General features: G+C 43.9%; 1 protein-coding gene across 2 annotated transcripts in view; it reads left to right on the top strand.

The window, feature by feature from the left end:
- The window catches only part of MAML3 (mastermind like transcriptional coactivator 3), a 349,702-nt gene that overhangs the window by 328,267 nt on the left and 5,580 nt on the right, over positions 1 to 15,855 (top strand). For both annotated transcript variants that reach the window (XM_073341166.2, XM_078852483.1), the window contains exons 3-4: positions 12,361 to 12,603; positions 14,609 to 14,702. In XM_073341166.2, coding sequence (XP_073197267.2) covers positions 12,361 to 12,603; positions 14,609 to 14,702 — 337 coding nt within the window. The remainder of the gene's footprint in view (positions 1 to 12,360; positions 12,604 to 14,608; positions 14,703 to 15,855) is intronic.

Genomic DNA, 15,855 nt, shown 5'->3' with positions numbered 1-15,855 from the left:
CTTCCAGAGTGCTGACCTACTTATTAACATCTTGGACATGTGAAGTGGTCGGCCAAATCTTCAGCTGGTGTAAATAAGCGTAGTTCCACTGAAGCCAATGGAGTTACGCGGACTTACACCATCTGAAGACCTAGTCCATACCTACCGTTGAAAGACAGTGTCCCAACAGAGGTGCTGTGTTTGGAGAAAGTCTTGAGCTTTGCCAGTTTTGAACTGCAACTTCTCTTTTTTTTTCCTCCTTGAAGATCGTTACTTTCTTTTGTTGGATGGTAAGACATAATGTGTGACACCATGATGGCATTTCCTACAATAATTGCTGCATGTTGCAATAATTATAGCATTCACGGTATGTTCTAAGTGTAAAAGCTGTGCAATTGGAATTGGTTTCTCAAGAATAGTTTCACTCCTTTAACCCCTATGTATCACAGGTTAGGGTTAAAAGTCACTTCCCATAATAGATAATAAGTGCTGGTCAAGGACAGGAGATGTGGGAGGAGCAGATAAACTCTGGTGTAACCCCACTGAATTTATTCCTTTAAAATAATCTGATGAAGTGGGTTTTAGCCCACGAAAGCTTATGCCCAAATAAATTTGTTAGTCTCTAAGGTGCCACAAGGACTCCTCGTTGTTTTTGCTTAAAATCAATGGTTTATATGAATCTAATGCTGGTGCAAGTTGTGGGATTGAAAGCACTGGAGACAGAAGAACTTGGCTGATTCACAGAATAGCTGACACACAGATAGAAGCATTACAAGCTCCCCCTTATGACCTACAATCGTTCTTCAGTACTGGTAGGGAAGGACTACATCTATGGATGAGAGGGTAGCTCAGTGTCCATGCCTATTCAGTCCTTGGACTTTCTCTGTGAATGCCAGCAAGGTTGCCAAACAGGTGTTTTTAATGGTGTGGACCGGTTCACTGCCTCTCAACTGACACCATCATGCTTAGTTCACCAAGACAACAGAACAGATACCAGGTAGTAACCACTTTAGGTCAGTACTGACCTGGGTTATACTCAAACCAGTAGTCACATCTCTCAAAAAATTATCAATGTGTATTTTAATGTTTCACTGCTCATTTCTTTTCGGAATCCTCTCCATACTTTTAAAAGGCATATTTGTAGAGACAGATTACATTTGGCTCATTTAAAAAAAAAAAGACCAATAGAGTTTTTTAATTCCATGCAAATCAGCAATTTTAAACTACCCCCTTTACAGTGTATGCAACCCAGTCATGGTAGCATTTTGTTTGTGCCTGAAAACTAGAATGTGAAACTGACTAGAGACAGAAACAAAAAAAGTGAAAGTGACTAATTTAATTAATGAAGGTACTGTTTTGTTACTTTTAATCATCAAAAATAATACTAGTAATATAGGCAAGGAAACTATTTTAATATGTGATTTTTAACCGGGTACTGCTCCTTTAAAATATTGCATTTCCAAACTGCTTAGGATCTGTAGATTTCAAAGGCTGCCTTGATGCAGAAGTCAGTGCTATAACACTAACATACAAGAATAGCATTCAAAGAGAGTGCTTCTGACTCTTCAGGCCACAGGGTAAAATTAGGAACCAATTTGGCCTTGCATTCCTTGTGATGAACTTCTGACACTCTTTAGCTCTTAGATGATAGGAAAATACTCGCTCGTTTAGAACCCTTTGTTGCATACTTTGTCAAAGAAAATGAAGAAATTAGTCTCTTCAATAAATAAATAAATACACAGAAATAATAGTCTGACAAATGCTATTTGTTCTACAGAAAGAATAAACTGTATTAAAGACGTGGAGGGGAGAGATGCAGGGGAAGGGAGGTGAAAGGAAAACAAATTGGCTGCATGCAGAGGTCCAGTGTCAAACGTCAGAGGGATCTTGTTCCCTCAGATACTATAAGAAAGACCATGGCAACCAGGGGCCCAGAGAGAGAGAGACAGACGAGGAGAGATTTGTAGCTCCTCCCTTAGATTAGATGACAGAACAAATAGGTGAAGCAATCCACTTTGCAGAGCCTGTTGGTGATTTCAGTGTTGTAAAGCAGCATATCCGTTCATGCCGTATGTTGGTTTATTAAAGACAAAATGTCTTAAATGAATGCATTTGTAGTTCCCCCAGTTGTTCACACAGTACCACTCCACTAACAGTGGCCTGCCTATTAGGGCTGCCCCATTTATAGAAGGGGTGTAGGTTAAGGTCCTTGCACTATGATAGACACCAGCATTACAAAACAATTAATAGGGCTATTTTCAGGGGAAAAGAGGGACATTCTTTTAGCCTGCATTGAAATACATTGGAGTGGATAGACTTTTTAGTGGGATAGAATGTATAAATGTTAATATTTTGCTTTAAAATAAATAGAGATTTTCTCCCCTAAATAGGTACAGCTTCAGTGTATCACTTAAGTGCATCATGAGAGATGAACAGTCACTCTATACTCATGAGGGACGAGATAGTGGCTATAAAGTCACAGGCCCATGGTACATGGGCTGCAGAAGTTCACTACTCCAATGGGAGTCCCAGGATGCATTATGTCTGATGCAGGCCCATTGCCTGCTGGGGAAGGACAGGCCATAGATTCATAGAGTTTAGGGCCAGAAGGGGCCAGTTTTAATTTGAAGACCTCAGGAGATGGAGAACCGACCACTTCCCTTGGTAGTTTGTTCCAATGATTAATCACCCTCACTGTTTTTTTTTTAAAGTGTCTTATTTCAGAGTAGATTTTTCTGGCTTTAGCTTCCAGACATTGGTTCTTGTTATGCCTTTCTCTGCTGGATTAAAGAGCTCTTTAGTACTCAATATATTTCCCCTGTGAAGGTACTTATACACTGTAATCAAGTCACCTCTCACTTTTCTTTTTGATAAACTAAACAGATTGAGCTCTCTAAGTCTCACACTATAAGGCCACTTTTCTGCAACGTCTCCAAGTTTTCAACATTCTTTTTAAATGTTGACACCAGAACTGTACACAGTATTCCAGTATTGGTCTCACCAATACTGTATACAGAGGTAAAATCACATCCTTATTTTTACTCATTACTCTCCTGTTTATACATCCAAGGATTGCATTAGTCCTTTATTGCCACAGCATCGCAATGGGAGCTCATGTTCGGTTTCTTGTCCACTATAACCCCTACATCCGTTTCAGGGTCCCTGCTTTCCAGGATGCAGTCCCCAATTCTGTAGATATGGCCTGGGTACCTTGTGCCTAGATGGATAATTTTACATGTGGCTGTATTAAAACACTTTTTTTTTTAATCTTTTGAAACAGTACAAGATACTCTGTTCCTGCCACCTCCAGTAGTTGGAGTGGACCAAGAGGGGCATAACGGTCCTCATTAGGGGTGGTTGTTTTGAACAGTCCTTTTGCTCATGGAGGCCAATGCTGCTTCCATTAACTTCAGTGAGGTAGAATCAGGATATTCAATATCTAGTCCATGCACAGGAATCCACAGGGCAGGGTTTGTTGCACCTGTTGTCATCCCCATTGTACACCTTCTGATCGATACCCTCAGTCCAGGCCCCAGTGGGGTTATTAGGTGTTTGTTCTTTTCTTCCTGGGCTTGCTTTTAGTTCCGATCAGAAGAAACTGATGATGCAGTAGGAGGAATAATGTAAATCACACAGTGAAAAGAAAAAGGATTTGAGATCTAGCTTAAGACAAACACAGGCATCTTTCCATTCTACTTTAACCTATTCGTAAGGCCATCCATGTTTAATGTTCTTAACTTTTAACAAGTGTAAACTCCTATTACGGACTTAGCTAAGGCCCAGATTTTCAGTAGAGCTCAGCTCCCACTTAGGCACCAAAATAGGTGACTAGATTTTCACCAGAGCTCTGCATATTGGCTGCTGTGCTCTTGTAAAAATGTGGCTATATGTAGCATGTGGAAGCTGCAAGTTACAGATCACTTTTGAAAATCTGTCCCTAATTTAGGTACCTCAATGGGAACTGAGCTCTTTTGAGAATCTGGCTCCACTTGTGGGTGCTGAGCCTTGAAAATCTGTCTCTGTGCTTTTCTAAAAAAATACCTGTCCCTTGGGAACCAAAAGGAACACTGATGCTTTGGGTACTGCCCCGACTAGGGTGACCACCCATACAAACGGTTGAGACAGTCTCAAAATGGAGAGTTCAAGTCCCAATTCCAGGCTGAATGACTCCAGGACAGCATTTATCCTGGATTCCCTGTGGCACTGAACCTCTTCCAGGTGGTGGTGGTGGGCCAGGCCAGAAGCTAAAGCCAGGCAGTAGTAAGAGCTGACCAGGGAGCTCATGCTGCTATGGGGAGCCCCGGACCCTCCACCTGCCCTGAGCAGCGTGCCCTGGAGGGGCAGGAACAGGTTCAGGGTCTGGGACTAGCATGTTAAGTTAATGCAAGTCTGTCTTCCTGGCTCCAGCTGCAGGGCAGACATACCCTAGCTCATCTCCAGCTCCTAGCAGCAATGGGGATGGGGGCTCTGTGTTCCTATCCAGATTAGGTAGTTTACTGTGGAGGAAGGAAAGTGCATGTGTTGGGGCTGAGCCGGGAGATGAGTGCACAGCACAAGTCTGTACAGCCCAACGTTGCTATAAGAACCATGCAGCTGGCTTGTTGCTTATGCTCTGAACCTAACAGTAGAGGTGTGGACAACCTGGCTGGCAGGTAATAAAATGTTGTAGCTGAGGTTTTGGATCCCCGTCTCAGACACTGGAGTCCATTTTCCTGTGTGCAAAGCCTTTTGACCTGGCCTGTGCTGCCTTTTTCCGGATCTGGAGCCCTATCCTGTACCTGCTGAAGTCACTGGGTGCTTTGTAATTATCTTGGGAACAAAATTTGGCCTTTGGCTGTAAGAGAGAGAAAGCCGTATGAAATATTCCAGGAGTGAAGCTTTGGGGTGTATTGGGGTGTTTGGCCTTAATTTGGGTTTTGCTTGGTAAATAAATATCAATACAACAGGAAGCTTCCGTTGAAATCTAAATTCTTGAACCTATAAATAATTAAACAAACTATACTAGAAGTTTTTCAGATTTGTGCTTAAAACAAAGCTGGTGTGCATGTAATGAATTGAACTCATGTCTGACTGTATATTCGCAAAAAGAAAAGGAGTACTTGTGGCACCTTAGCGACTAACCAATTTATCTGAGCATAAGCTTTCGTGAGCTACAGCTCACTTCATCGGATGCATCCGCGCTGTAGCTCACGAAAGCTTATGCTCAAATAAATTGGTTAGTCGCTAAGGTGCCACAAGTACTCCTTTTCTTTTTGCGGCTACAGACTAACACGGCTGCTACTCTGAATGTATATTGATCTTTTAACCGTACTCTCTCTCTTTTGTTTTTTAATAAATTTTAGTTTAGTTAATAAGAATTGGCTGTAGCGTGTATTTGAGTAAAATCTGGAATATTCGATAACCTGGGAGGTAATGTGTCCGATCCTTTGGGATTGGTAGAACTTTTTCTTTTATATGATGAAATAAGATTTTCAGAAATCATCATATTTGACTTACATACTGGATGGATCACTTTAAGGGAATTGTGTTGTTTGGACTTCTGAGTAACCAGTAAGGTAGTAAAGAAGCTGTTTTATGATGGCTTAGTAAAGCTAAGTATTGGAAATATCCACCAGCTTGATGGGGATTGTCTGCCCTATTCTTTGCAGTTCACCCTAATTGGGTGACCATAGTTGGCCCCCACTAGGACCCCGGTCACACATGTCCATTGGCATGATTTATTTTAAACCTTTCTGCCTTTTTGAACAATATTCTGGAATCGACTTGATTCTGTGCTACAGAATTGGGTGACGTCCATGCAGGTACACCAGAGTTAATTTTGGCCTACTGGAGTATGTGTGGTGTGTGTTTAAGGGAGCTAGGACAGTAGTTATATAACTGTCTTTTTGAAGTAGGTTTAGTTTGGTCTCAGGCTGCTGCTGCAGCAGGCAGCTGTGCACTGGGGATTGTTAGAGGAAGCTCCTAGTGATGTCACTTCACAGCATGCCCTCTGGCTCCTGATTTCCCCCCCTTTCTTTTTCCTTGTAATGTCTGCAGCAAAGGGCTCCATTTGGCAGCATGGCGGTGCTTTTGTCTATAAATGGAAGCACTTGGCCCATCTCCCAGTATAACACAAGATCGTCCTGTGCATCAGTTATGAAATCTTTAGCTTGATGACTTCATCAGAACTGAGGGCGGGGGCGGGGGAGAGTTGGGGAGGAGGGTACGAAAAAGCCTTTGCAATCAGCTTTGCTAGAGACAGCTGACATTTTTTTTCCCAAGCAAAGAAAGAAAGAGGTAGCATGCAGATAGGGTGGGTAATGGGCTCAATTCACAGAGCAACTGAAAGATCATTAGTGTGCTGTATTTTAGTGACACAGGCTGCTCAGAAGCTGTAGCAGCTGCTCTGCTCCACTGTGCAGGTGACACAACTCAGACAGTTACACTGCTCTTCGAATGTGTTCAACCAGTTCCAAAACACAGCGTGAGAAAGAGATGGGGGGAAAGTGCAGGTGGAGGAAACTTTTAAACCAGGACATACAATTAAAAAGGAAAAAAAAAAGCCCAACCTAAAAATCTAAGAGCTACCTTTCAGCAGAGAGCCCTTCAGGGAATATCTGTGCAAAGTAGAGATGTGGACAAATTGTATTTTCTTGTTGTTTTCTCAAAAAAGCCCTTGCAAACCTGACCTTCGTGCAGAAGGGCTGATCCTACTTTCCCATGTTACGCTCCAGCATTGATTTTAACCCTGTCAGAGACTGGGCTTTTGTGGGGGAGGAGCTGATGGGGTCATATTCTCATTTTACTCTCTTTTTCCAGTCACACAGACCCTGACGTAACTCAAAGTGTTTATCTTGCAAGTGAATCTAAAGGTTATCTTCAGGTATTTCACAGAGGAGCCAAAAATTGTGTAGGGCAATGAGTAACCAGGTGACCTAGCTGCTGTGTGGAACAATTAAAGAGGCTCTAGTGAGGGAACATTGGGCCCATTCCTGTTACGCACATGGTTGAAGGATTAGGTCTAAAGCTTAGGCCCCAGTAAAGATTGAGAGTGTTTTGTTTTTACTTATTTAATTATAATCGTTCCCATTATGTTCCAGGCACTTTCCAACACTGAAGAAAGACAAGCCAAGGACTCGTATTGCAGAGTTTTTATCTTAAGGGAAGCCAGGCCAAGTCAAGCCCAACTGTGGTCATCCCTCCTCCACCTCTGAATTCATTCCTTTGTACATTTATACACACACACACACACATCCCTTCTTGGTCACAGATTAAGTGTTGAGGAATGGGGAAGTAAATGGCAGAATGATCATTAGTGGAGTTGAAAAGGACTTGGATACTACAGCAAGGCCCATAGAGTTAGAATCTAGCGAAAAGGTAGGAAGGATGGTATAGACTACAGGCTAGGGTACTGGGACTTGGGAGACCTGAGTTCAATTCCTAGCTCAGTCACAGACTTGCTATATGACCTTGGTCAAATCACTTCAGCTACTATGTGTCTCAGTTTCCCATCTGAAAATGAGAACGATACTTCTCCTACCTCCCAGGATAAAATGTCTGAGTGATTGTGCGATGCTCAGACACTGACACGATGAGAGCCATATAAATAGATATATGGAAGTGAGCAGCAAATCCTCCATCTCTTTTGATCATAGGAGAAGAAGGGAGAATCCTGAAGCTTTTATAACCAAAAGCAGAAATTAATTTTTTTTAAAAACCTGTCTTTTCTGAGATGAAGCTCGGTTCCTAATAGCTGAGCAGGTTTCAAAGGGAGATATTGGATTTTTTTCTCTAATGGTTATATGGTCTCATTTTGTGACCTTTGTAAAAATGCCAAAGTTGATAATGGGGATCTTCCCTGTTCAGGGTGGCAAATGGCTTATAAGAAAGGTTTGTGTTTTTTTCAGAACTTACCATGATCCTTGGTGTATTTTCTACTTTAATATTCCTCACCGACTCAGACTCTCTTTCTAATCTGTCTATCTATCATCTATATCTGCTGTATCTGCCTAGGTATTTATAGTCTGCTCCTGACAATTGTATTTGACTGCAGGGGTGCTGGAACAATTTGTATAGTGGGGGTGCTGAAAGCCATTGAACCAAACTGTAACTCATATATATAATGGAAACCACTTCAGCACAGGGGGTGCTGCACCCCCCCCCCACCTCTAGTTCCAGCACCTATGTCTGACTGCTTTCAAAATATTATCACATCCATAGTATAATATCCATCATGTGGTTCTATTTCCGCATCTCCCTGTTTATAATGTGCTTGTTGCCTTATTATCTCAGTGCTGTTCTTGATACGTAGCATATACCCATTCCATTTATTTCAAACTGCTTCTTGTTTGGTCTTTTCCCAGGTGGTCATTCCTTGGCCTGGGTCTGCTGCTATCGCTAATCATTCCCAAACTACAGCCTTCAAAGTGGATTCTCTCACTCCTGCTCCTAATGTCCACCACCACAGGATTTGGGAGCTGGTGTGGCGTTTCCAGTGGGACTCTTTTGCCTGGCTTTTAGGTTTTAAACTCCTTAGGGCAGGAGCTAGGCTTCTTTTATGCTCTGCACAGCTCAGGCTATCCTGGCAGTATTCAGCACATAATAACAGCCAGCAGGGATGCTGTGCAATACTACTGTGTCATGCTTCTTCTAGGCACTGCTTTCACAGGCACAAAAATCCCCATGACAGTGTGGATTCAGGCACCATTTGGAGAGCCTGGGCTGGCTCTAGGCACGTGTAGACAATACCCTCCCTTGAAGCAGGGCTTAAAGTAGGTGTAGTTTTCATGATGGAGGGTGCATGCATATTGTGCAGGGAGCCACAGGCCAGCCCTAGAAGAGTCTTGAATGCTTGTCCCAGATCTTTCTCAGCCCTAGTCCAAATTACGAACTACTCAGCGATGCTGTTGTACCCGACTGAACTCCTGGTGTAGACAGTCCTCTGTCAACCAGAGCTTTTCTCCCGTAGACATAGTTCTCGGGGAGGGAGAGTAGCTCCACCCATGGGAGAAGCTCTCCAGTCGGAATAGATAGTGTTGTTACTAAGTTCTACAGCAGCACAGCTGGGCCACTGCAGCTGTAAGTGTAGACAAGCCCTCAGTGAGTGCAAGCTGGCATTGCCTGTAGGCCAGATGTCCTTCTGACCTCAGCCCTAGAAATCCTATTTCCTCACCTATAAATCACTGCTAGCAGGGGACACTGGTAGTGAGGGAGTGTCAGAGGAAATTGTCAGATATGAAAAGATGGAATAAACCCATTAGTCATTGAATAAAACTCAGCAGCACCCTCACTTGGAGTGGATGTGGGGTGGGAGAGAGAGCACTGTTTGATTTTCTTATATACCTATTGTTATGTCTCGGTACATTTTGTAGCAGAAAGACTATTGTCTTTTGTTTTTCTCTTCTCCCTCTGAAAATTCTTCTAGAGTTTTGCTCCTTCTTCCCCTGCTTCCTTCCCAACCACAGCCACAGACATACATTATGTGTTGTTTGGTGTTTGAAAATTTGACAGCCTGGGTATGTCTCCACTTCCTGAGCTCATTAGTAAATAGCAGCATGCTCTGTAAAAGAAGTGTCAGGAGTCCCCTCAGTATCGCACTGAATTTGGAGTCTGAGCCGGTGCACTGCAGTTCTGCCTGCAGCTCTCACCAGGGGGAAGAGTTGTTTGTTTCTTTGTTTGGGAAAGCAGGGTGGGGCGAGGGATTTGGGGTGTAAGGTTTCCCATCTATTACTGTCTTCTTTAAGGGCTCCTTTAAACATCCATGCTGTCGAGAGGGCTAAATAACACCCAGGGGTATTGGGACAGATAATTCAGGCATGAATCACAATGTCCCATAAATGACCCATTGTATTTTAAAGTCTTTACATTAAGAGGTATACACCCTGGTGTGCCATAAGACTGTATCTCTCTCTCTCTCTCTCTGTCATGCACCCTTCTCCTCCCCCCCACCTCAAATTATTTTCATTGGGGAAAGCCAGGGCCCTGATTTGAAACAAAGATTTGGAAAGCTCCCTCCTCCTCCTCCTTGTTCCGAATAGCTACGCCTCAGTGTCTAGTTCAGGGCACCCTGATTTGAAACCTCAGCATGTTGCCTCCACCATCACCAAATAACATGCCCTTTGGGCTGTAGGTAAAGTGAATAATAGGGAGCCAGTTTGCTGGTTAGATGTCAATGGGAGAGGTGGGAGGAACCCAACAGATACATGGCAACGGTGATGCGAGCTCATTTTGTGTAAAGAGGGCCTCAAATCACCAGGGAATTCCTGGATTGTCTCAGGCTGTCGTGTGTGATGTCCATCATGCTGTACGAACACCATCTGTTCAGTATTATACTCTCAGTTGCCAGGCTACCTGCCCTACGCTGTAACACTTGACTGCCTAGATCTACGTTAGCAGCATTATCCCAGACGTACTGAGGGGGTGTGCGGGGGGGAGGAGGAGGAACAGTAGTCATGATTAAGCCATCTGCAAGTGCGGGGGGGGGGTGTGGGGGAGAGAGACAGGGCAGCAATCACCAAGCTGGGCCGAATAGTGGAGGATCAGGCGGATATCACCATCTGCTGGTGTAGAGACAGAACAGCAGCACTGGCCATTTTCAGAAACAGGCGTTCCCATCCCAGGGGGTCCGCCTGTAGTAGGCTGACCAAATAGCAAGTGTGAAAAATCGGGACGGGGGTGGGGGGTAATAGGAGCCTATATAAGAAAAAGCCCCAAATATCGGGACTGTCCCTATAAAATTGGGACATCTGGTCACCCTAGCCTGTAGTAACAGGACACATACAGATTAATAAATTGGGCATTATACCCCCCTGGAGAGGGTCCTGTGGGGCACTTAAGCCCCTGACTCATGGTTTCAGTGGGGGTTTGGGCAGTGTTAGAGGCGTGTACAGCCTCTAAAGATTTCATAAAACAGATGTGAGTTTTGAGGGACGCAGTGTTTGTGAAACACGCCTCTCTCCCTTTGTGTGGTTCTTGGCAATAGCTATGGTCTACATTGCCAACTTGTGTCAGTATAATTGCGTCGCTGAGCAACATAGTTCTACTGACCAAACTCCTGGTGTAGTCAGAGCTATGTTGACGGGAGGGCTTCTCCCATCGACATAGCTACTGCCTCTCAGGGAGGAGGAGTACCTACCCCAATGGGAGAAGCTCTCCAGTCAGTGTAGGTAGCATCTCCACTAAGGGCTACAACGACGCAGCTCCACCGATGCAGCTGTGCTGCTGCAGCACTGTAAGTGTAGACAAGCCCTTAGGCACTGACCTCCTGGAAGGCACTCTAACAAAATCTTCTAGTCAAAAAGATCGTCCTGGGAAAACTGGGTAGATGCTGCTCACAGAGCTGATAAGGAAGATCCTACCAGTCCCCGCCACAGCTCTGGCGAACACTGTGTGCAGTTCCATGGGAAATGAGGGCAGGGGACAGGATGATGGGTTAAGAGTGAATAGGTGCCAGAATGACCTTGAAATCCAGCCTGCCTCTCCCGTTTTAGTACCTACCCCAACACAACTGTAGGACACATTGGATTGGAGACAGAGGGGAGCTATGGGGTCATTTTAGGCAGAAGTACCCCTGTCACAATGGTTTCCTGCTTCCTCTCCTCCTCAGCCCCAAGCTCTCACAATGTGATTGAGGTATGAACCTTAAATGATTCTATTTTGTGGCTAAATCCTGAACCATGCTGTGGTCTACAGGAATCAGTGTTGTCAATTCTCAAGATTTAATGCATCTCACAGTAGTTAGTGATTTTCTTAATGATGTGAGGATCTCAGTTTCCTTTTTGTTGTTGTTTGTTTGTTTGTTTTTTAAAAACAGTTTCTTATCCTCATGATTGCAGAGAAAAAGTTTGAAAATATGACTCCTAAAGGCCCAGCAACCTTAAGGAAAATAAAAAGAACCAAACTGTTATTGTTCTCATGATTTTAAAGAAAATCTCGTTATTTTTCGGGTCCCAATTCATGTATTTTGAATGCTTGCAGTTGGCAATACTGATGAGCTCAGAGCTGGAGTTTTGGAAGTCCTATTAAACCCAGCACTGCTGTTGATTCACCATGTGATAGGCAAATCACTTCTCTGCCTCACTTTCCCCATCTGTAAAATGGAAATAGTAAATTCTCCCCTCTGTAGCAAGGCAGCTGTAAGGATCTTGATAATTAATTTCTGTGCAGTGCTTTCAACATAAGTTTATGTGGGTGCTGAGTATAATTCAGTCTAATACCTGTTCCATTTGGAATGTACTATATGAAATTGGTTGGTTGGGTGTGGGGGGTTTTCAGGGATCTCTTGCCTTTTCTGAGGTGTGTTAGGTTCACAAGCGAGTCCACCACTTACTGTTCCTGGTTCACACTTTCCCCTTGTATGTGAAGTACATGGAGTAGTAAAGCTGTATCTCTTTCTTTGTACAGGAACAACATTCGGTGGGACTTTCTCGGGCCACAGGCCCTATGCAGCCTTCTGTCCCACCAGGCTCCAGCAACGTGGTCACAGGTGCAAACCCAGGAGGTCCCAGTTTCCTGGGAAATCAGCCACAAGCAGCCATCATGAAGCAGATGCTGATAGAGCAAAGGGCTCAGCTCCATGTGATGGAGCAACAGAAGCAACAGTTTCTAAGGGAGCAACGGCAGCAGCAGCAGATCCTGGCAGAGCAGGTACTGTAGCTCTTCTTCTGTATTTCAGACAGTACAATACCCACACACATGAGAGCAGGGGCAATGGAAGCATCACAGCACAGCCTTTCCTCATCTATGCTCATATGCGCAAACTGTGATTGATGTAGTAAACACATGGTCAAACTAATTTCATGTCCCCTGGCTTATACTTTGCCCTTGACTTTGATTTCATACCAGGGTAAATCTGGAGCTACACTTCTGAAGTCATTGGAGGTATGCGGGTGTAAAACTGGTATGAACAGAATTAGTGTACACTGAATTGTCAGCCTGGAGTGAACTGAAAAGTAAATTTGAAAAGCACAAACGCTGCTTCTGAACTCAAGCCAGTTTCACATCTCTATACTCCCACTGATTCCTGGAGCTGCTCCCCATTTACACTGCTGTGGAGGAGATCAGAATCAGGACCTCAGTTTGTAAGGGAGACACCACCTGACTCCATCTTTTCTGTAGTAGAATGGCAAATGGTGCCTCTGTATTCCGGTAATAGAGGCTGAAATTGAATTCAGTGTTAGGGCCTGATTCTCACTTGCCTTGCCCTTTGTGTCATCACTAGTGCCTGTGCAAAATGCATGTTAAGCTGCCCACTGAGAATGGTGGTGTTTTACACCCGCTTTCGCAGGTGGTCATCGCAACCCAAGGGGAAGCCAGTGGAGAACCAGACCCTAAAAGTACTGGGAAACAGCAACTATACGATCAGCTGCATCACACATGACTAAAAGCCTCTTGGGCCAATGGTCCGCTTAGATTCCTGGCTTTTTCTGGTGCACTGGAAATCGTATCAAGCAATTTTTCCTTTGTGTTTTGCTAATACATTTTTCAAAGTTGTGCTGTGATTCCTACACATTTTGTATTCAGCAGCGGGCTCTTCTTAAGGCTCTTTTTGTGAGCTGGGGGAATCTATATATTGTGACCAGGAAGTTTATAATGAACATTTGTGGGACTAGGAATCAAGGTACAAGAGGTCAGTTTTCATTCCCTCTCTTGCCACTGTCTGTTTACAGTACATTGATGAAGCAACCAGATAACCTCAGGGTCTTATGAGAGCTGCTTTGCAGAGCACCCACTAGTCTTTTGAAGGCACATATAAACCCAGACATCATTGGCTTCCACTTATATTCACAATCAGCATTTGAGTGTGCTTTAAATAAATGAAGAATATTCATATACTGCAGATATGAGAGACTGCTCAACACAGCTGTGCAACAAATCGGGACACACAGGCATTGCACAATCACTCTCTATCTCAGACGGATTCACTTGTCCTGAAAGAGTTATCAGCACATTTGTGGTGCTACTGTACGTGGTAAATTAAACAAGCGAATGGAAACAACAAAACAAAGCCAAAAAATGGGGCGGATGTGGGGGGGAAACAGTAGGGGAATTGGGCCCCAGCAGCTCATTTTGTTTGGATAGAGATGGGCCTGAGCCACAAAGTTCAGGTCTGGAACCAACAATCCTCATAGTTGGGGCTGTTATGAATCCGGAGTGTGTGTTCTCATTCTAAAGAGCAAGGCCAGCCACTAAGTCTGGATCCGGAAGGGAACATTGCCAGAGCTCAAGGGATTTGGGATCCAGAGTTTCATTTCGAACCCACCTCTCATGTTGATGGACAAAGACATTTCTAAAAATATTCCCTCCCATCCCCTCTTCGCTTCCCCTCCCTCTAGGTTGGAGACAATCCTACTGCTACTTAGGAAGTGCTGATGAGTAGGGACAGGTCATGGGAGTCAAAGTGCTGGTTCCTTTTTGAACCAAAAAGAAGCCCATGTGCTGAGTGCTCTAGGTCCTCTCAGTAGGACTCTTCACGTGAGGCTGCGGCACACTTCTCCTGTCTGCTGACACCCAGAACGGCCTGCTAGCGGAAGTGCTGCAGTTGAGCTGCTGTGTGTCGTTTCGGCCGGTCTCAGAACGGTCACGTTCAGTCATTCTTTCGCTAATCGTCTTTTTCTCCCCTGCCGTCTTTCCTTCTCTCGTTCGCTTCCAGCACTTGCAGCAGCAGCAGCAGCCCCATTTGCCTCGGCACCATCTCCAGCAGCAGCGGAGCTCGTATCCAGTGCAACAAGCCGGTCAGTTCCCAGGTAAAAGTTATAAATGCTTTTCACACCCTGCAAATCGGTGCTGTCCTTTGTAGCAGGCATCTGGGCGCTCATTTCTTTTGTGTAGGTGGGAGGCTGGGGGGTATCGAGGGAAAAGATCCCTCTCTCTCTCTCTCTGCCTCCTGCACGCTCACATGTACACTTATATAACACACTTTCACAGAAGGGTGTTGTACAATTTTACATGGAGAGTTGTATTTCTGAGTGGCTTTTAGCTTTCTCCAATAAAATCTGCCCCTTAAAAATTCTCCCAGTCACTTTTTTCTTTCACCTCTGTTCTGCCTCTTTGGCTCTTTGATTTTGAGAGTTTATCTTTTCTCCCCACTCCCCATTATAAATTATTTCAACCAGTGACTCTCCCTCCCTCTTGGTTCTTCTCTTCTTCCTCCCCACCTTTGTTTCAGTCCATCTCCTTCCCTTTTTGGAAAGGGATTTTCAATGATTATCCTTCAGAAGAGGTCATCTTAATTCAGACAAGGAATGGATTTAGTCATGCCAGAAATGGCAGCTATAGAAAAAAGTTAAGTATCTTAGATACTAGGAGAGATAGCTTACAAGTCTGAAGCTTCAAGGACTTTTTCAGGACATTCGTATGTTGTCGAAAAACCTAGGGAAAATATCCTGTTTTAGGTACAACTAATTTTGAGCTTTTAAAATATGAAGATCCAGTTTAATGGCTCCCTTAATGATGCAGTGTAAATATATAAAGGACTAAAGCACGATCATTGTAGTATCTGTTTGTGATAGCGTGGAGTAATAGTAAAAGACTATTTGTAAGTGAGGAACGCATACACAGACTATGTGTAAAGGAGGAATGCATACTACATTGTTGATAAATGCAAAGTAATGCATATTGGAAAACATAATCCCAATTATACATACAAAATGTTGGGGTCTAAATTAACTGTTACCACTCAAGAAAGAGATCTTGGAATTATTGTGGATAGTACTATGAAAACATCCACTCAATGTGCAGCGACAGTCAAAAAAGCGAACAGAATGTTAGGAACCCATTAGGAAAAGGATAAGGCAGTAAATATAATGCCACTATATAAGTCCATGGTAAACCCACACCTTGAATACTGCATGCAGCTCTGGTTAACCCAGCTCAAAAAAGATAGGAGAAGTTACAGAG

The sequence above is a fragment of the Lepidochelys kempii genome, chromosome 4 (assembly GCF_965140285.1).
Source record: "Lepidochelys kempii isolate rLepKem1 chromosome 4, rLepKem1.hap1, whole genome shotgun sequence".
Lineage (NCBI taxonomy): Eukaryota > Metazoa > Chordata > Testudines > Cheloniidae > Lepidochelys > Lepidochelys kempii.
This window is presented reverse-complemented; position numbering and strand designations above follow the sequence as displayed.